Source organism: Sturnus vulgaris, chromosome 25 (genome assembly GCF_052056855.1).
Source record: "Sturnus vulgaris isolate bStuVul1 chromosome 25, bStuVul1.hap1, whole genome shotgun sequence".
In the NCBI taxonomy this organism is placed as follows: domain Eukaryota; kingdom Metazoa; phylum Chordata; class Aves; order Passeriformes; family Sturnidae; genus Sturnus; species Sturnus vulgaris.
In genome coordinates, this window is record NC_142267.1 from 4,055,462 (window position 1) to 4,077,469 (window position 22,008).

General features: G+C 45.8%; 1 protein-coding gene across 7 annotated transcripts in view; it reads left to right on the forward strand.

Annotated features, from left to right (window-relative positions):
* The window catches only part of CAMTA1 (calmodulin binding transcription activator 1), a 235,027-nt gene that overhangs the window by 159,246 nt on the left and 53,773 nt on the right, over window positions 1-22,008 (forward strand). For all 7 annotated transcript variants that reach the window (XM_088178821.1, XM_088178816.1, XM_088178817.1 and 4 more), the window contains one exon: window positions 20,474-20,627. In XM_088178821.1, the coding sequence (XP_088034947.1) occupies window positions 20,474-20,627 (154 nt within the window). The remainder of the gene's footprint in view (window positions 1-20,473; window positions 20,628-22,008) is intronic.

Below are 22,008 nucleotides of genomic sequence, written 5' to 3' on the forward strand. Positions count from 1 at the left end.
TTGCAAGTGCCAGTCACGCTGAGGTTTCCTGTTGGAGTAGGTGTGCATGCCAGCCCCACCCTGCTCTGGATGGATGTTCCTCACACATGGAATACATTGCTGGAACCCATCTGGGCAAAGCACAGCACACACTCCTGAGAGGAGCAGGGCTGGCTGCCCTGGCCTGTGCCAGCCACAGTGCTCCCAGAGAGCAGAGACAGTGAGGTAGGAGGATATTTATGGCTCTGTCTGCCTCAGCAGCGTGTGCTTGAAATTAAGATGGTGCTGATGAATGGAAAAAGGAGAGAGAGAGAGGCTCAGAAGGCTCTGGGCCAGGGGCACTGGCAGCGTGGAGATGTTCTTTGAAGTACTCTTTAGCCAGTGATGAAATGGCATCTAGAAGCTCATTCAGGTGTCTCAGGACAGGGGAGGGCAGGAGGTTTGACACAAGGCTGAGGGGTCCCATGCCATGAATTCTTGGCTGAGGAATCCAACAGCACCTGCAAAGTTATATGTCACCATTTTGCTGTATTCAGTCTAGACATAAAAGACATTACTGCTCACCATTATTTAAGTCAAGTTAGGACTGTTCCCTGGGTTTGCTGACAGTCTTGACACAGACCTTGTAGGAAAGCTGGGCTCACTTTTACTGCCTGCATTCACCACCATCAATAACCATAAACAATTATTCCATAGTGGCAATTAACCACCCGTGTTGTGTGTGATGTTGTGTCCTGTCAGTACACAAATATTACACATGCTTCGTGTCCCAGGACAGCTCTGAGAAACTGATAAATGGTGACATCCATGTGTTTGCTTTCCTTTCCCATGAGGGTGCTCTAACCCTGCTGTGCTTTTGTCACAGCATCTGGGATCTTGCCTGCCCCAAGGGCACAGCTCTAGGCCACCAGCAGAGCAGCAGCAGCCACGAAGCACACGGAGCTGGCAGTGCAAGGCACTCCCTCCTCCCCTCTCCTCTCCAAAAACAGAACCAGAGAACACAGGCAGCTTTTCCCTGTGCATGGAGTCAGTTATCTGGTTTAATTCCAGCTGAGAAACCAGGGCAAGGAATATACATCAACACTGTACACATTCTAAATCACCACAATCAAGCTTAAATTCTTTTTATTCTTCACTATAAACCTGTCCTAAAGTAGGTTAGTGGATCAGAGCAGATCTGCTCTATATTATTTATAGGTTTCCTTTTGGTTCTTGCTGCTTGGCTGGATGCTGCTAGAGGACTCCATGTTCCAGCAGTTTTTCTCTTTGCTGCAGCTTTAAAACTTTCTATTTTTGTCTGTAGGAATCCCATCTCCCCAGCTCCCTTCTCTGCTAAATTCAGCACACTGGCAATGCTGAAAGTCTTTCATTGCATGCTGTGCCAAGATCTGACTACGACGAAAATTGCTGCCCTGTTCTGCTTGTGTGTGAGCACAGGTAGCACAGGCAGTGCCCAGCACTGGCACAGGTGTTCCCTGCTGTGCTTCTGGGGCCAGTGTCCTTGAGGGGATGTCTTCAGAGAAAGCTGCTGTCCAGCGTGAGGAGGATGCTTTGGCTGGGATATTCCTGCCCAAGTGTGCTGCCCCTCTGAGCCAGATAACATTATGTTCAGGAGCATCTGCAGCAAAAGCAATCGTTGTCTTTGGCTATGAGATTATTCAGGAGCTCAGGCAGCAGCCCAGCACAGGGCTGCCCTCCCACAGCCTGAGGCAGGAGCCCTCAGCATTTTTACCAACTCTCGTAATTCAAACCCACTGAGAAAGTGAAGAGACTCTACACATCAGCTGAATGTGATAGGCAGGGTAGGGCTGCATAATTTATAGACCTGCATTTCTTTTTGATGAGATTTTTGAGTCTAAAAGCTCTGGGAAGGGAGTGCTATTTTTTATTGCATCTCTGAACTCAAATTATGTCAGATTCTATGGGCACAGTCTGTGCTTGTTAAAAAAAACCCCACCAAAGTGCAGCCTCAGATTGCTCTGGCTCATGAGCACTGCTGGTCCTGCTCCATGCAGAGTAAACCAGCTCCTTGCAGAGCTGCACCAAGCACTCCCAAGGATTAGTTCCTCCATACCCAGAGGGATCTTAGGCATTCACAGCGTGCCAGGGATTATACCACATCACCAGGTGCTGCTCCTGCTCGGCTGCAGGATGTCTGGGTGGCCAGGGGCCAGTTGCTCCCTGCTGTGTACAGAATCACAGGATCCAACTGTGTGCTTTTAAATGATTTGGCTGGGTTTGCCTGTGTGCTTGATATCTCTCTGTCCCAGGCCCCTTTTCTGTGTATTGCATGATCTTCTTGGACCTTGGTCTGTGACAGTTTCTTGGAGCAGCCACCAGCACCTTCCTTCCAGGTGCTTGGTGGCCTGTGGCTGGTGCAGCAGTGTGGCACTCATCACACATTCGTTCCCACCCACACCAATGTTGGTACCCTGGATACTGAGAATTTTAGACTTTCTGTGCTGTCAGACACTGGCCCCCCAGGAGAACACTGCTTTTGACCTGATGCCATGGAGAAGGCTTCCAAAATTAAATGGTAGAACTGGGGTCGCTGGTGTGTAGTTTGAATAGAAGTGTGTAATATGACATGGGGGAAAATTTGGAATTTGAGGTTTTAGAATATAATATATAGGAGGCAAGATGGAGGTTTTAGGGCAGAGGTTTCTTTCTTCTTCAACTTCTTCTTCATGAGTCTAGGTGGTATTTTGTAATTGGATAGAGAAAGTCCATATTGTGGGTCATGGGTGTTTGGTTATTGGGTTAAAAGTAAAAGTAATTTAGGTGTCCATTCTTAATTGGATAGTTTGGCCTTAAAGGGCCTTATAGAGAGAGAGAGATACATGACCATTTTTAGTTTGTTAGCTTGAGGTGCCGTAGAACTCACTGCAATATAGATAAGAATTAATAAACATCTGAGTCCAAACAAGAAATACCAGCTCTCGAGCTTTTAATCCTGACTCTGGCAGAAAAAAAAAGAAGATAAAACGTGATACACCATAACCTCTGAAAGGATGGAAATTTGGGATCACACTCTGCTGTTCTGCACGCTGAAGGTCATTGTGTGGCAGGTGCAGGCACACTTGTTGCTTTGAGTAAACAGCAGCACGTTATCCCAAAAAGTTCTGGTCTCACTGCAGAGGTGGGTGCCTGGTGTTTGGAGTGCTGGAGGCAGAGGCTTCTGGAGCAAGGGCTCCCTTTTTGAGCTGATTATTCTGAGTGAATCATTGCAGGCAGTACTGGCTGAGGTCGGAGAGGCTGATATTGCCAGCTGCACTGATTTGTAAGGATTTGGGAGACATACTGATATTTTCTGGAGATAAACCACTAGAAATAGGGAAAATATTATAAAACTGTGGCCCAAGTTCCTGTTCACTTATCTCTGTGTGAGTGTTGTCAAGAGTTTAAAATATATGTGTGATAAAGCACTTCCTGGAGCAGTTGCAGTGACAGTGTGTCCTGAAAAGCATCTCCCCCTTCACTGGGAGTGGGAAGCCAGAAAAGCCATGCCACTGGGATGGGAATGTCACTGGGGTTGTTCAGACTGGTGTTGGAGCACAGGGTGCTCTGGATAATGAGCCAGCAAGAATCAAAACCTTTTATAACCTATATTTTTAATGAAGCTGAGAAACAGGGACAAAATAGGAAAGCTGTTTCTGAGTCCTGCAGGCACTTTGAGGGTGGTTAGGATATCATTAGAGAGAGTCATGGGTTGTCAGTGTTTCTCTTAATATGGAACTAAAGTCAAGAGCAAAAACTTGATATAAAAATAAAGAACAGAGGGATTGGGTAAAACCAGATGCATCCTATTCCTGTGTCACAGCCCTGTCCAAGGTGCTGCAGGTGGTGCTGGATCGTCCTATTCAACAGGGGCTGGATGGGGAGAGATCACTTCTGGAAAGGTCCTGTTTAAAGGAAATAGAAAAGGTCAATATTAACAGACTAGGAAAAGACAAATGGCCGTGTTGTACAAATACTGTGTCAGATGAGGAATTGTTCCCAAAATTGTAGATAAGACAGCTCTGTCCTTTTTATCTGGTAATACTGAATAAGAGGACAATGAATTTTGCTAAAGAGCAGCACAAGTTAAATCTGATTTAAGGAAAGGAAATACAGTGACACTGCTGAAAGATGTCATTCCCTTCTCAAGTGTGGTAAACTCAAAAATGGAATGAAAATTTGTGGATGGTGAGAGAAACCAGGGAAATAACAAGCAACCTTGTGAGGGGGACTGCCAGAAGGGACATTAATACTTGGACCTTTCTGGGACTGCCTGCACTTCTGGAACCCTTCACAGCTTTTTGTCTGTGTCCTGCTGTGTGACCTTCTTCCCTCCCATGCCACAATGCTGTTTTGGCTCCATGGATGAATTTTCTTCCTGTCTTAGGTCTAACCTGCTGCCACCCATCATTTCTACTTTGTTTGAAATTCACCTGTCAGTGCCCATGGCAGCCATGACGTGGATGTGTGGAGGAGCATCCCTGGTGGGACAGTGTGGATTTGCACTAAGGGCAGGCACTGTGCTCCCAACACAGCCTGCCAGTCCTCCCCAATTAGGGTGATGGTTTTCTGGGGCCAGGGCATACATGGAGACCTGACTGAGCTCCCTGCAGTGAGCTGTGCTAAGATAATTCAAGTCAGCAGCTAAAGATTCATCAGGGATGCTGGAATCCTTCCAGAGGTGCTGAGCAGAGAGCAGTGCTGGGCTGCAGCAGGTGCTGTCCTGGGCCCCTGCACTGTCCCATCCTTGGTGGCAGGGTGGCATGGGTGTGCTCTGTGCTGGGGGTGTCCTGGGATGTCCTCTCTCTCTGCTCTTCATATTCATTCTGTTAACAAATGGCATCCTTCATCATCAAAATATTTTCCATAGGCCCTCTGGTGATCACATGAGCAGTATCAGAAGTCATTAATTCTGAAATGTGGGCTCCAGGGGACACTTTGGGCAAATTCAGCTGGCAAATAAACCTTTAAACCTTTCCTTGTCAATGCTCCCCCTGTCAGGCAGGTGCTGAGCTGTCATTCACCAGCCTACAGCTCTCCTCAATAAGCAGCTGCAGCATTCCTCCTCTGCATATCCTGGTGAAACCAAAAGGGCAGAAGATTCCCTAAGCTCCCCAGCAAAGCTCTTTTTTCCCCCAAGATAAGTATTTCTTCAAAGGACTGTGGCAAGGTGGCTGTCATTTATACTCTTTTAAACAAATACCATAACAGCTGATATGTTATGTGAGCAGTGAGTTTTGGTTTGTTTTTTTTTTTAATAATTTATTTCTGCTGATGCATTCTCTAAGGTCTTTAAAATGTAATTTGGGATTGTTAGTGACTTCCAAGCTGTCAAAGGGTTCAAACTGCCTGGTTGAGCCTATTACTCTGAGCAGCAGTTGGAGAAGGGCTTTCCCATCTGATCACTTTGTTTATCAAGCAGGGAGGCAATACCTAATACTCAGTGAAAAGCCTATGGAAAGGAATGAGTTCCTTCTGAAGTGCTTCAGTGCTGACACACATCTAAATCAAGTTATTGGGCAAGGGGTGGTTCTGTGCCATGGGGCAAGCAGCTTCCTGTGAACACTAACTGCATGTGATGCCTGAGCCAAATACCCTTCAGAGCTGCTTAACAGCTTCTCCTTTCCATTTTGGTGATATCTTTCTAAATTATACATTAAACTTATCAGGCTGAGTAATGCATCACAGCTTCCCCATGTCAGACTTAATGTTCCTTACTCAGCTGCAGCTTTGTGTTTGCCTTTTCCCTTCCGTTTATCATCAGGCAAACCCCGGGTCCTCCTCTCCAGGAGCTGCCTGCGGCGCAGATGCTCTGCAGGAGCCAGGTATTGGGGGCTGCCCCATCCCAGGGCAAGGCTGGCTCGTGAGAGCACGACCTGCCGTGCTGCAAAAGGGTCCTGGAAACTCCTGTTGCCGTCCTGTGGGATGTGGGTGCTTTGCTGTAGGTGGGGGTTTGTGTTTGTGAATAAATTAAAGTAACACCCAAAGAATCTGAGCAAGCAGCGCGCGGGGAGAGTGGTGACAGCGGTGTGGTGGCATCGGGGGTTGTGGGTGACAAGGGACTGACACTGTGGCTCTTGGGATTTTAGGTGCTACAGGAAAAACAAGTAATTTGCTACTTTTTCTTGCCAATATGTCTGAAGACAGATAGTATTTAGTTAAGTGCAGCTCTAAAATGGAAACTCAAGCAATTTTCTTTCAGTGGCTTCTCAGATCATTGCACAGCAAGATGCAGCTAAGGAGAAAGGCATCTCTTGGTTTTAAGTGCTCTGTGTTAATGCTGCTGTCTTCTGCAAAATTACCAGGCTTTGTTGCTGTAATTCTATGCAAGGAGGAATTCCTAATTTTAGGGTTTTTTTTCCTTGTCTTGTGGGCCCTTTTGTATTTCGTCTATTGGCTGTTAATACCTCACTCCCAGGAGATGGACTGAGTTCCTTCTGTTTCTTTCCTGCCTCTCCCTTGAGCTCCCTGTGTATCAGCCCCGTGTTTGAGCCTGGGGTCCTTTGGCCACATCAGCCCTTCAATGAGCAGATGCTGTGCAGAACTGCTGCTGTTTGAAGCAGTCCTTTTTTATTGTTCTGTTTCATTTTATTCTGATGTATATATAAATAATTGGATGCCTTTAGTAGGCTGCAATTATGCTCCTGGGTCATATATCCACCAGTTTTCTTCTGCTTTTTTTTTTCTCCCTCAGAAGTCAGGAGGCAGCTGTGGGAATCAGTGCTGCTCTTTTAATAAATGCAGTCACTCCAACGCCTGTAGCACCTGAGCGGGTTTTTCTGAACAGCGCAGCTTTTCCTATTTGTAACACACTTTCACCTTTTTATGTTTACATTCTATAGCAAAACAATGTATGTTTTCAGCAGAATTAATCAGTATAATTACATGTTATTTCCAGTGTCAGGTTGAGCAGAAGCACTGATTCTGAGAGGTGATTAGCCCTCTCAGCAGCAATGGGGATGGAGAGCTAATCTGTGCCGAAAACTCTGATTTTGAAAGACGCCATTTATACTCTACTTATAAATTGAATATTTCCTCTGAACGCCCCCAACCAATTTGAATAGAAATGTATTTATACCTGATGGCAGTGCACTGTGTTTGTTTTAGATTGCAGCTTTGCTTCTGTTTGCAGAGGCTGCCATTACTCAGACAGACAGGGCCTGAGTCTTTTTTAACAGGACCTCTGCCCCTTTGCATTTGCCTGAAGTTCTACCAAATGAACTGCAGTTGTTTAAATCTGCATAGTCTTCATCTTCTCCAATCCCTAAAAAAAATGATAAAGTCCTTGAATATTCTGTGATTCTGTAATACAGTTTTTGGACTGTGCAGCAAGAGCTCCTACATGAGCTGTCTGTGTGTGGTTTGTGGCATGTCCCTCCACATAGAAAACTCCTTGACCTCTTATAAAGTTCATGAGGCAGATTCAAGGTTCATTGCAAAAATGGAAGAATGGTTAAGTTCTTAATTTCTGTAATTTCAGCCTTTCAGAATAGGAAGCATTTTACAGACCCAAAGTTCCAAGAGAGCTTTCATTTGCTGTTTCAGTCTTTTAGAAAGTACAATTATACAGGAAGGAAGTTCCTTGCAAAAAAGTTCAGATCAATTAAAACAATTTACTTTGTTGCTAATGATTCCAGACCATTGTAATTTATTGGTAAATAAGTGGCTTCAAAAGCATGTTCATTCAGTAAGTACACAGAGGAAATGTTAATGGATTCTTGGGTAAATTAGGTCTTGGTTTGATCACAGACTCTCCCCGCAAACCTTTCTGTGCAGGTTTGCCACATTGCCTAAGGAATTCCAGCTTTTAGAGCAAACTACAATTTCTGATGGGTTTTCAGCATTCAGAGAAACCCAGAGAAGGAGGGGTGGCATGGGCTGGCCCAGCCAGAGTGGATAACCAGTGTTAACAAGGTGAGGTGTGTCCCTTTATGTGTGTTACCGACCACTGGGTTCGTGCTGGTGCTCAGCAGAGGTGAGACAATAAACAGCAATTACTGGGCAGTTTTTATATTGGCCACAAATGTATTTTGCAGAACCTTTTGAATGTTCTTTCCAAATTGACCTTTTTTTAGCAGAACTTATCAGTGTTAAAAAAACAGGAGTCGGTGCTGGTTTTGTCAGGGTCTCACTTATCCTGTGGACAAGTTTGCTGCAGCTTCAATTTGCCTGCTTGGAAAATTGGCTGTCACATGCCAGGGACAGCCAGATCTGTCAAGCTCCACACAGTTTTCCTTTATTAGCTCTATTGGGTTTATTGCTTTTCGTATGCTCTGAGGGATGATGGTTGTTTAGTGACAAGAACCTGAAAAATCATTCAAGTTGACAATGCTTTTTAGATTTCATTTTTTCCTTGTGTCTCTATCTATAAAACAGAATGACTTGAGGACATGGTGAACATTGTGGAGAGTTTGCTCTATTGCTGGGAATGTGCCTTCAAGCTCTGGGCTCTGCTGTTGTTACCATCCCCACATCAACCAAACTGCAGTAATGGGCATTTTACCTGTCCTGCTGCAGCTTCTGGTGTGGCAGGGATGGGCTTTGGTTTTCAGCAAACAGGCTCTCATCTCCTTAGGCGTGATGGTTGCTTCAGTCATTTCCAAATTGTACATGCAAATTGGGATGAAAGATTGTTGTGACATTTTTTCAGGTTCTTGCAGTACTGAGACAACTGAAATGTTTCTGACATAACACCAAAACATCAGGAAACCAAGACAAGAGAGCATTCCGAATAGTGGTGATGGAGGATCTCCTCTTGCAAGGGTATTTCTGCTAAAAAAGAGGTGGATGCTACGTTCCTCAGAGTGCTCTCCTAGTACAGAGTCAAAAGGAGGCTCTGCAGGGAATCCCTGTGTTCCCCCACGCTGGTTTTGTTGCCTGTCATCTCATTACACATTCCTTTATGGGTTCTTTAGTGGCAGGCAGACAGCACATACCATGTGAGGTGCCTGTTCCTCAGGGGGCCCAGCAGGACGTGGTCTTCCTTGTGCTTTCACATCACAGCATCTCCAGCGCCTCTGTTCCAGTCTCAGGGTTTGGGAACAGCATCATCAGCTGTTGCATGTGTAATGAGAACAGAATCCCCTGGGCTGTTCTCTGCTCCATCTCTTGCTGTGAACACGCAGTGCAGGAAGGATGGTGCTGCTGGGGTGGGCACTGGTGGTCCTGGCAGACACAGTGAGTGTCCAGCCCTGCACAGGGCACTTGCACTTCTGGTGTGTGTCCTTCTGAAAGTGAGGAGGGATAACATGGAGAATTCTGGTGACTTGAATTCCTGCTGTCGCTGACGTTTCCTCGCTCTCTGCAGCTGTGGCAGGTGACAGAAATGCCTCTGACAGCAATAGAAATGTTCCTGATGAAGGGGAGAAGGCAGCTGCAGCTCCTGTGTCTGTGCCAAGATGAAAATCTTCATTGTTGAGTGGTTTGCAAAGGCACAACTGCAGTCACCTCAAATCGTGCTGTTGCTGAGTGAGCACCAGCTCTCCATTCCAGCAGTATCAGAGAGAAACAATCTGTGTCTGGATGAATGAAGTCACTCGTCTTTAGCACCAAAGAGGAGGCATCTGGGCAGGGTCTCTGATCTCTGACTCAAACAGGCAGTCTTTGCTAGTGGAATAAAAGGCAGAAAACCTATGTGGGATACGTACAAAGGCTAAAATGTGGGTGGGTGTGCAAGACTCTCAATATTCTGCTCAAAATCAGCCCTGCCAGCAGTCATGTGTGGCACACTTAACAACAGACCCTCAGGTCAGTTCTTGTGCTGTCTGATGAAGTTCAGATCTGAGAGGTCCAAGTTGAAGAACAAAACCTGGTCTGTCCTTTATTTGAAGGACAGCAAGACAAGGGTCTCCATTCCTCTTCCATGTTCTGTGCAGACAGGAAAAAAAGGAAAAAGCAGTAAATTAGAAAATGCACAGAGCACTCTTGAGCCTGGATAGTGCAGAGTATTGCTGTTTCTGGGGTTTCAAGGACTCTTGTCATAAGTTGTTCATTCCTCAGTGTTACCTCTCTCTTAGATGCTTTTTCAGATGCATCGATGCCTAAGCTCAAAAACCCCTTTGATCTGTGCTTACTTTGCTGAGCATTTACCAACTTAAAAGTGCCTGTGTTAAACTTTAATATTCCCGTGTCTGGCACTGGATGTTCCAACCACTGCTGCTTTTTTGGGATGTCTCAGAAGATACCAGTGTATGTAGCTGGGTCAAGTAGCTGATGGGTGAAATGAGCAATGACTGGCTGTGTGTAATAGTCTGCATCTGTTACTGAAATTCAGAAGCTTTCCTGCCTTTTTGTATTTTGTAAGGCATACAATGTCATATGCCTTGTGTGTTCTTTTCTCTTGCTGATGTGAATGTACACCACAGGCAGCAGCACTTAGTGTATAAAATATCTCAGCTTTATAGTTACATTTGGCAAGTAGATAAAAAGAAAAAGGGGGAGGGAATTTCTGCATTTAATGGCAACTGCATTGCTATTTGTTGTATGCTTCAGAAGGCATTGCCAAAACTTTACTCTTTTTCTTGGAGCATACTGTGAAATAAAAAGATGAGGGAGACTCTCCAGGAGAGATGCAGCCATGGAATTACCAAAGAAGTCGATAACTCTCATGTGCCACATCTCCAAATGCTCGCCTGATAAATTTGCGCTCACTACTTAAAAATCTAATTGGATGAAGTGTCGGCATCTGTCATCGGCTCAGCCTGAGCCCAAGGGCTAAACAAAGCTCACCTTTCTCTGCTTAAATAACACAGCTTTGGAGGTTATCAGGGCACTGTCGTGTGCTGGGAGATTGCCAGGCTGCTCCTGTGCAGCGAATTTGAGACTGATGGATCAGGCTGAAGGGCAGTTTGCTTTGCTGTAGCAACTTCTGCTCATCCCTGATAGCATCTCCCTTAGCAGCCAGGTCGCTTGCTCTGACTTGGCAGTTTGAGGCAGGATGGGCTCACTGTCCAATTTACAATTCTTTGCTCTTAGTGTGTGAAAGAGAGACCTGATTTGGGGCAAAAAGGAGCCAGGGAGGAATGTGTGCCTCTGCCTTGAGTTCAGAGTTGTGCTGGCACTTACCAGAGCTGTTTGTCCACCCTGGGAGTGCTTCTGTGCTTGCTCTGACATAATGAAAGAGAGGAACAAAATCCGTTTGTCAGATCTCCCCAAGAGGAACCTGAATGCCTGCGTGGCCAGAAAGGGGTCAGAGTCCTTGGTCTGATAAGGAGATAATTCCTCTCTTATCAGCAGGTCAGAGAAGCCCATCTGAGCTCCGCAGCAGCACTGTTGGGGTCACATTTCCTTTTAAGATTCCAAGGCATCCACGTGGGAGTCTCGAAGTGTATGTGGAGGAGGCCCAGAGAGCTGGGCTGTCTCCCAGCCTACAGCAGGAGTGAGAGATGCTAATCCCTGTTTGTTAATGCCATTGTATGCAGGAGACTTCCGAGTGGTAGTGAAGAAGAAAGAAGGTTGTCTAGTGATCTTTTTCTTTCAGTTCAGAAGAAATTCAAGTCTGATACTCCTTTTTTTGCTTTAGGATTTGATGTTTCTGGTTTAAAGTGCTGCCTCAGTTCCCAGCTGGCTGCTGTGGATCCTTTTCAGGACACCATGGCTAATGAGTCACAGCCAGGAGCTGTAGGGAGAATGGAGGGAGGCATGTCTTTGATATTTTTGGGGTGTCCCTGGTACCTGCCCATCTCTTCCACTGGGCACAGCCCCATGTTACTGAGCTTTCATGCATCTTTTGTTTGGACCCTCCACTTTGTGAACCCTCACAAGCGATGCAGAAGTAAAATTGGACTCCAAAAGGAGAACCTTGGAGTTCCTGGCACTGGCATTACTCATGTCTGGAAGGGTTATCCAGGCACAACAAAACCTTCAGTGAATAACCTATGTGCTGTATAGCAGTGTCATAAGGGTTTTGCCATAGGAACAAACGTGTTGCAAGACTATCAAAGGCAACATTATGAAAGTGTTTTGAAGGTTATTGATGTTATTCCTCCGGGAATCGTATTACCAGTCACTGATATCAAAAGTAACAAATTTAAAGAAGCTATAAATGATAGAGCCCTCAGAGCAAGAGCAAAGAATAGAAATAAAAAGGGCTTGTTGGCTTACCACATCCTGTATAGGCTGCGTGGAACATTAAATAGCATTTATCTGCTGTTCCTTCAGGCAGGCATCAAGCTCACATGTGCCTCCTTTCCTGGAGCCCCATGCCCCTGCACTGTGTCTGTGCAGGTGTGGGGAAAGGGGTCAGGGCTGGTGAGCACTTTGAGCCCCAGCTCCAGCCCCTGGGATGCTGCTGGAGCTGCTGTCACCTTCTGGCACTGCAGAGAGCTCCCTTCCTGCTGGGCAGGTGGGATGTGTGGGGCTGGGAAGGGCTGAGCTGCTGCTCTGCTGCCTTGTGCAGATGGGCCAACTCTTGGACACATCCTCAGTCCATCGTGCTGCTGCTGTGGGAAGTGTACATGGGGTGTGAGGGGCAATCCTCTTCCAAATGATTTACAATCATTTTTGTATGTACAAATGTAACTTGGAGCTTGGTGAAGCTTTAGGAGCAGTGCTGAAGGACAGCATGTCTCTGCAGGGAAAGCTTATCACGAGCTCTCAGTACAAATCTCCTGGGCTTTTCTTGTTTGGTATTTGGAAATGTCAGCTTTATATTACTTGGTCCACCTACAACAATACCAATTAAAAAAGTAAGAAGTGATGCATCTGCAGGTGCCCATAGAGCTGCTCTTAATTCACAGAAATGCATTAATATTTAACAGATAATAGTGTTATTGAGGCAAACTAGGCCATCAGCTTGAGAGAAAAACTTGCACCATCTTCATTCCAACTAGAATTGGAAGCAGCGCATTCTGTTGATAGAAACTTTGAAAGCACTTGGTGAATGTCAGTGGAGCTTTGAAATTAAAATTTCTTCTTATTTCAGACCAACTATTATTGTATCTCTGGCTTGGGTGAGCTGGGAAAGGGCAGAAGCCACTTGGGGCATGATTTATAATGCTGGCATTTCTGGCCGGTGATGGGGATGGAAGTGTTCCAAGCTGAGCTCTGCCTGAGCTCGTTTGAAATGCAATGACAGAATTCCCATGTAAAGGTTGCAATAAAAACAGAAAGAGGGAGAAGAGATTCTGTACTTCAGAATAAAAAAAAAAAAATAAAGAGTCCTCACAAATGTCAGCTGAGGGATCTCTGGCTCACACTTGTGGGGAAAAATAGTCCAAATGCAGTAGCGCAAATCTTTTACAGAGCAGCAGCCTGCAAAGAGAGCAGCACTGTTACAGCATATGCAGTACCTCAATATTTACATTTGTGTCTGTGATTTGTTGGGACTTTGCCCATGTGTGCCTGGGCAGAATGATTTCAAAGATGATTTCAAAGTATTCATGCAGCTGCAGGGCAGAACTCTGCTCCATATCTACAGTCTTGGTGGCTGGAAGATTCCTGGGTGCTTTATTGGCAATCAAGCCTTTGCTTTGTGTTACCCTATAAAGAGCCATGTTTTGCTATTAAATCGAGTGATCCCAATGTATAAATTGGGCTGTATAAGTTGGCAAATTTTTTGAGATGTTTTGAAAATGAAAAGCAGAATTCAAGTGTAGGATACTGAAATACCACGTGGCTTTGATGTTCTCCTCTGCAGCACTTTCCTTGCAGATGAAATTCCACTATTCTGGAAATGATTGCAATACACAGGTATAACATAGGAAAATACAGAGGCACTGTGCAAAGTCTTCACAGGTGGAGAGCTGGAGTAGCAGAATATACTCAGTGTAGCAAGAGATGTGTGTGCTATAATAAGCCTCATTTGTCAGGAAGAGTATCTCGGAGGAGTTCAAACCCAAAGAAACCTTTGCTTTGCCCTCAGCGCTATTGTTTGAAAATCCTCAAGGCTTTTGCAGAATGAATTGTAAAACTGCAGAGAGCAAGTGACAGGGAGGAGGAGGAGATGCCTTGGTGATTTCCATGGCAAATCTGTCTCCCTGTAGAGGCAGTCGGTGCTGCCTGCAGCAGCTGGGTTAAAGGCAGCTGTTGCTGCTGTTTCATACTTTCCCTGAGCAGGGGTGTTAAGAAGGAGTATCTCTGAGTAAGCTGAAGTAAGGCAGGTTGCTTTCTCTAAGTTTTCTCTGCGTGCTTTAATGATAGCTGTGTTTTTATACACAAGCAATGGCATAGCTGTAGACAGCTATTAACTGAGTCAGCTGTCTCTGACAGACAGCTCAAAGCTGTGAAAGTCTCAGGCTGGTCTTTCAAGAATCCAGACAAACAGTAAAAACCATGGGTTTGAAAAAGAGCCTTTCTCTGTGGGTGGAAGCCTGGAGCCCACCGTGGTTCTCAGAGAAAACCCTTTGGAGACGTGGGTGGGAGCCAGGCTATGCTGAGGGATGCTCTGCCATTGGTGCCCTGCATGCTAGGCAGTACCAACACCACAAGTGCCACAGACTGTGGTGTCCTCAGACCTTCCCATGAAACCATTTCCATGGTCTCTGGGGCAATAAGCAGGACAGGAGACTTCCCTGCTGCATCTCCATCCCTGGGACCTCTGTGTTAGTAGCAAAGCTCCCTGCATGTTCCTACATAAATAAATACAGCCCCAGCTCATGGCAGAATCATCTTGTCCCTATCAGCTGTCTGTGTAAGTTAAAGCTTCCAGCTGGGAGAGGTGACACAGATGAAAAGAAATTTCCATTGTCCGGAAGAATAATACCTGTGTGAGAAAGAGAAGTGCCTTTTGTTTTGTTTCTGGTTGTGTAACATCATCTTCCTGTTACAGCTTTTACTAGCACTAGAGGTATTGCTATGAAAGATAAAAAACATCCCAGAAATCAATTTCTTTTGGAACTTTGGAGGCCAGGAATTACTGCATGTTATTTCTCTGTATCTTTCAAAGTGTACGTTAAGTAAACATGATCCTCAGGAGTATTTAGAGGCAGCTCTTTCTATATAAAATATCTTCAAATGTATCACATTTGACAATGTATTAGTGAGTGTTTGGTATTTGTTCTATATTAAGACTCTCTTACTTTGCTGCTCATGCCATTTAAATGCTGCCTGCTCTGTGTGCTGTGCCCTTACCAAGGTATTGAAGAGGAACTGGGGAACACGTTATAAAGTATACAGCCAGATGAAATCTTGATTCTCTTTAAAACAATTGCAGGAAATCTCGTAATCTCAAAATAATTTTTTGCTTTCCAAGGCTTTCTATTGAAAGTATGTGGAGCTATATCATCCTGTAGTCAATCTCTTGTCTCAGAAATTCTTGAACTTAAACAAAGAAAACAACTCAAAATAATTTGGGCTGTAAAACTGGGAAAATGACTCTATGTTGGAGCTGTGGGCTGGCTGGCCTTTCGAGACAAGCACTGTATCCATAGGGTATAAATCTGGAGACCCCAGCCATGGCCAGGATGTGGTCATGGTGAGGATGGTGGGGATGGCACCACCCCAGAGGGGACCCAAAGCTCCTGTGCCCAGGCAAGGACAGTGACAACTAGCACGAGTTCCTGAGTGAGTGTGTGCCAGGATGCTGATTTAAGTGCAATTAAAACCACACATGCACCGATGTCTCTCTGCCTGGCTGACTCCAAGCATCTTCTCTTCCTGAGGAAGCTATTGAAGGGCCAGAAGTTCCAGCAGCTCTTTTGCCAGCTGTAGCCATAGGGGACAAGGTTAATTCAAGTGCTGTGCTAGCTAAAAGGGATTTTCCAGCAGAAAGAGTCCTGCTCTGCAGCACAACAACTGCTTTTGTGTCTGGCTCTGGGGTCCCACTCTCTTCCCTGTGCTCCAGTGCTTCAGCTCGGGTGCCAGGGCTGTGCTGTCTCTGGTAATTGTCTCGTTCTCCCTAATTAAACATGCCCAGCTCTAGATAAATTAAGGCAGTAGGTTGTACGCTCAAAGGCAGTGGGTTTTTTTTTTGTTTTCACAGTTAGTGTGGAAGATTAATATATTCTAAGGCATCAGCCACCAGGTTGCCTTCCATAGCATGACCTCAATTAGAAATTAGTTCAAGGATAAAGAAATTGCTGGGATTCAAACCAATAATCTTGCCCAAAGCTAGCATTTGGTCTCTGAAAAAATTCCATTACTTCAGTGTCTGTGTTATGTATTTGTGCCTTTTTCTTCAGGTATCTCAGACTCTGCTCTCAAACCTTTGAAAATCCAGAGGAAACCATCCAGAAAGACACTGCTATAAATAGTAGAAGATTCTGTCATGCATGTGTCTGGGAATAGTTTCATTCACTGGTTTGATTTTTAGATAACATACAGATGATGCACAGGCACTCCCAGTACCTGTCCCTGAGTTACTTGTGGGTACTGAAGCATCATGTAATAGTAGGCCCTCAAAACCTCTTTATATTATCTTTTTATGGGACCTCTTTATATTATCTTTTTTTGGGGGGTGATAATCTGTCAGATATTAATCCTGTCACCTCTCAGTGATGGATATGAATTATCTTCCCAGAAAGCTGAGATTTCCTTTTCAGCTTTTTGGATTGTTTGAGAAATACAAAGTAAACCTTGTGAATGAATAGCTGCTGAAAAAGAAAAAACCTGTTATAATTTTTGGGGTGAACAGGGAGGGAGGGGGCACAGGAGCTGCCTTTGCATCCCACTGTCATCCTCCTCTTACCCTTGTGCTCTGTGGTGTAGCCACTGGAGCTGGAACAGGCTGGTGTCACCACGTGTAGGGATTCACAGGTGTGACACAACCAAAGTGACACACATGTCCAGTGCCAGCCGGGGCAAGGGGATGCATTTGGGGGTAATTCCTTGGCTGAGATTAAATTCACTGATCTCATCACCCCTGAGGATGAGTTACTTCTTTTCATCCTTCCAGCAGGGGAGTACAAATGCAAAACTTTCAGCTCAGAGGTATTTTTCCAAATAAAATTATCTTCAGCTGTGGTCATTGGTGATTTGGGAGCCCCTGCCAGTGAGATTTTGCCTTGAGCTGATTGCCTTGGCTGAGCAACTGAAGAGCAGCTGGAAGCTGGCCAGAAATGGCTTTTGATTTTTGCTTTTAAAAGAAAAAGAAATAGAGGAAGAGAACGGAACCAGCATGCTTTGGTAAGGCAGAGGGTTTTTGTGATTATTCTCCCTGAGAAGGAAGACTTCCCCACGGAGGGGACTGACTCTGGGAAGTGAAGAAAAAGCAAAAGGTGGTTGCTGAAATGAGAGTTCCCTCTGTGACTGAACCATGGTGGAGCTCTGACCATTCCTTCACCCCAGCCTTGGTCAGCCCTTTGCTGGCTGCCCATGGCACCTCACCTGCCAGAATTGTTCCAGTTTGGTATTTCTGCTCCCGTGAAAAATCCCCACATGGAGCAGGCTGGTGGAACAAACAATCCCTGTTTTAGTCAGATAATTTCCACGGTTGTGGTGGGCAGCAGAGGCTGCCAGGCTGCTCCAGCCACTGGGATGGAGGGCTGCAGCACCATTAGGTGCCATTATCACTTTCTGGATAATATGTACACTATCACCATCACATAGTTTTTCTCCTTCATTTCTCATAAGAACTGGAATTAGATTAATGGTTAAGCCATGGAAGAAATGTAACGCCATGCCAGTCTGATTTATTGACCACTTAATGCTGATGAAGCTTCAAACAAGAGTCAGACAGATGTTGCAGTTGCATTTTTCTTCATCAAAACCAACGACTTTTTGTGTTAAACCACTTGTTGCACCATCTCGTGCTTACTCCCCAGCAGCAGTGGAGGCAGTTCCTCTGCCACACTGAGGAGGCAGGAGAAGCCAAGGAGCCTTGTCCAGCTCGAGGACGGATGGCAGTGCCTTCAGCTCGGGTGTGGGGGAAGCAGAGCAGCTCTGCTGAGGCTGCAGGCACTGGAATGATGGGCAGATTTCCAGCAGGAATGTTTCCAGAGCCATCTGCAGCCCAGTGCAGGGCTCGCCTTGTTCCCCCTTGCCCCTTGCAGTGAAGGGCTTCTACCCTGGCATGTCCACTGTCCTGACACCTTTCCTGTGTGGAAGTTACATTTGTAATTTTTTTTCAGTCTTCCACATCTCTCTTGCTCTCCTGGTAGGTTATCACAAATAGAGATTCGCTGCTAATAACGAGTTTTCTAAAACATATGTTTTCTCTTCATTTGTGTCAAAACATTTCAGTTCACCAAGTAGATTGGCATTCATGAGATTTGTCAGTCTGAGGTCAACTTTTAGATGTAGCCATAAGGAAAAAACCTGTTTGGTTTGTGTTTATTTTATATGCTTTTATATATAAGAAGTATAAATTCTAATGCCAGTCCACTGCTGAGGTCCACTTGCTTGTGCTGCACTGAAGCCAGGAAGCCCCATAATCCTGACCTGCTTGATAACAAATCAGCACTGTCAGGCTGTGAAAAACACAGCTTACCTGAGAGGAAGGTAGAAGCACCTGCAGAACTGCCACATCAACCAGTGCTGTGTCCTTGCTCCCTTCTTTGAAACTTCCCTGGGAGCAAGAGGTGTATTTACATGAAATCTCTGAAGCATATTACTTTTTATTACTTCATCATCTAGATCACTAATTATGTTAAATTAGCTGATGGAGACTATTTGGGTGTATGGGTAATCATTTTTACTATCTGAACCTCTTCTGAATTATGCACGAGAACGGTGATGTTTCAGACCTCCCCTTTGTAGAGAGGTTGTGATGGTTTTCTGTGTCCTCTGGCTGTCTCTGTCTGGGGCAGATGTGCCCTGTGAAAAGAAAGGTTTTGAACACTTCACAATTGAACACAAAAGGTGCAGTTATTTGTCCCATAAGAATCTTGGGAATAGAAGATCCAACAGTTTTCTTTGCTTTAGCATTTCCCAAAACCTCTCTGAAATAAAATTTTAGCTGTTCCTTACAAGGTTTCTTTGCCTCTTTCCTGTGCAGTACAACTTTTTAGCACCGGCTGCAAGAATTTGATACTACTTTCTCACAGAATCTTCACTGAGAATCCCCTGCTTGCAATTCTGTCCATAGAGAGAGAAAATGCAAGTTCCTGCTTGCATATTTTCCTAACGTAAAAGAGCTTCTCCAAGACAGAGGGATGTGTCTGCTTACTGAGGGGATGCCCTGCGGGGCTGCTCTGCTTTTCATGTTGCTGGACATGGGCACCAGTGGCCTCCCCACTGCCAGCACCTTCTTAGCCAGCCTGGAAGGAGGAGCTGGGAGACATGGACGAGCCACCCCTGATCTTGGGGGTGTGCAGGATGCTCCCTGTGTGCAGGGCACACCCCCACCCTGCACCCAGCAGTGCTGAGTGTCCCCCTGCCCCAGCCCCGGGCTGCTCTGGGTGCAGCTCTCAGCGTGCTGAGCTTCAATTTTGTGCTTTCCCCATCAGGAATTCCCTCCCCAGGTCTCCTTGGTGAAGGTGTCTGTGTCCTGCTGGCTCTCCCCTGGTTCATAAACAAGTGGTCCCATCAGCACAACCTGTGCAAGCGGATGATGGGTTGTGCTCCCACTCCCCCTCGGAACAGGGCTCTAACAGCATTAATGAAACATTAGAGTTTTAATTACACCATTATCCTATTTATTTTTATAAATAATTCCAAAGCAGTCATTAAAGTTTGCGAACTTCGAAGTAAATGACTTAAGGGAGAGAAATCATCTCCTCAATCTTGTTATTATCTATTGAACAATCTCCCTGGGACGCTGTTGGGGAACTGGCAGAGTTGTTGCCGCTGCTGTTGTTAAGATGATTCATTTACTCGCGGGGTGGTAACGCAGAGCTCGGCTCCTGCTCCAGGTGTCGGTGGGACGGCACCGCAGTGCGTCAGAGCAGGGTCCTTCCCCTGCAGCCCCGGGGGAAGGGAGAGGGGAGCGGGATCAGCTGTGGGATCCTCCTGCAGGGTCAGCTGTGGGATCTGCCTGCAGGAGCCAGCACCTCTCTCCTCCTGCAGGTGTCCTGTAAAGGGATCTTCCAGTCTCAACCTTCTGCAATTTGCAAACATCTTCAAAAGATAAGGAATTACAGGCTTGTAATTCTGTCTGTAAAGAGCCCACGTTTGGGGCGCTCTGTAATACTGTTTGTGAGCCTCCTCGGCTCTTCCCTCCTGCTTTCTATCACTGTATAGAGAGTGTGGCTGTTCCTGATGTTCTCAGGTGACTTTCTGTATATCCAAAAAAGACTGATGTGGACCAGAACTGATGGAAGCATTGTTACGAACGAACAAAAGGTCCCTTAAACCAAGGCACATTACCTGGTGTTCATTGTGAGTGGTGTTCACAGGAGTATTGCAAGTATTTGGTGTTGTGAGAGTTGGAAAAGAGGTTCATGCTGAGCATTCCAGTGGAGCAGGAGAGTTGCAAGCAGAGGGCCCTCAGGATGGGGGAAGCCACGTGCAAACTGTCAGGCGTCATCTTTTGCCAACTCTTTTAAAGAGCAGCTCTTATCTCGGGGAAATCCAGTACAATCTGGGGTCTGATCACAATGCTTGCTGTCCCAGTTTTAATTAGGAAGTTAAATGCAGAGAGTGCTGGCCCCAGTGATGTAACTCTTTGCTGCTGTCCCTGCAGAACCCAGACATTGTGTTGGTGCACTACCTGAACGTCCCGGCCATCGAGGACTGCGGGAAACCGTGCGGCCCCATCCTGTGCTCAATAAACACCGACAAGAAGGAATGGGCAAAGTGGACAAAAGAGGAGCTCATCGGGCAGCTCAAACCGATGTGTGAGTATCTGGAGCTGGTTTTGCCTCTTTGCTGTATATTTAGAGTTCAGTGTCTCTCACAGCCAGCAGCCATCCTGTGAAGGAGTCATTTGTCCATCCAACTCAGCTTGCATCTGCACACACTTTCTTTCCAATATTCAACACTTCTGGGATGCATGGTATGAGAGCTGCCCAGACTGTCCCCAAAGAGGTCCCCTCTGCACACTGTGGAAAAATGGTACCCATGCTCTTGCATGTTCTAGGGCTGTTTGTAGGCACCTGCTCACTTGCAATGAGCCTGTGCAGTACTGGCAGGTGGATTCCCCCAAGGGCACTCCATGTTTGGGTGGTCATTATCAGGTCACAATGGGTTGCTGTAGCTTACAGGTGGCCCCAGGAACTGAGTGTTTTGAGCTGAGCATCATTTCCTACAGTTTTGAACTATGCAGACTAAAGAGAAGGCTGCTTAGGTGTGCAGAGTGATGGGGAAGTTTGCCTGCAGACAGGCAGTTCTTTGAACCTCTCTGCATCTGCCTTGGTGTATTATATTTTCCTTTGCATCACAGTTATATTGTGTGTCTTCCCTTGGAGAGCACATTCCAATGTGCACACAAACATCTTTTTGCAATGAAAGAAAAATTAGACATAAAGTGGGTCTATAACCAAGAGAAAATTAACTGCAAAAGCCACAATACCAAATGTGAGTTAACAAATACCAGGTCTGCTTCTGTCCCTGCCCCCTGCCCCTGACTGGATGCTAGTGTCATGCCCAGCCTCCAGTAATTGGAGGTCTCAGCCATGGAGTACATCCTGATGTGTCTCTGCCCTCTGTGAAAGATCAGCCTCGTGCTGACCGCAGTGTTGGTAATCTGAGTTTGCAGTCCTTTGTTGCATCCTGAACTGTGCAGGCTCTCGTTTTCCTTTTCCACGCAAAGCTGGAGGGCAGAGGAGGATAGAGAAAATAACACATTTGCCCCTGGGGCTGATAAACTTAGACAGAAATCCAGGATGTTGGTGTGGCTGAGGCTGGACAAGTACCTTAACATTAAACAGGAAAGGAAGCAGCCGCCTGTTAAAAAATCTGCAGTGCATCAAGAAAATTATGTGAAAACTACAACGAACTCGCCGTAAATTTAATAACACTTGGCTCTTTTATGTCCCGGGAGGGAAGAGTGAAATTCTGCGCAATTATTCAGAGTATATATGCATGTACACGTCTCTGTTTATGGGTACATATCCTGGGAAACACATCCTTAGAAATGTGGCTACAATAAAAGCTTTGGATTCTGATCAGACCTAGAAAACAAAGAGGACACGGATAACCGTGTTCGGGGAGCACAGAGGGGCACTGCTCGCCAAGAAGCCATCAGATTTGGTTCCAGTATAGGGTGTGCCATGAAAT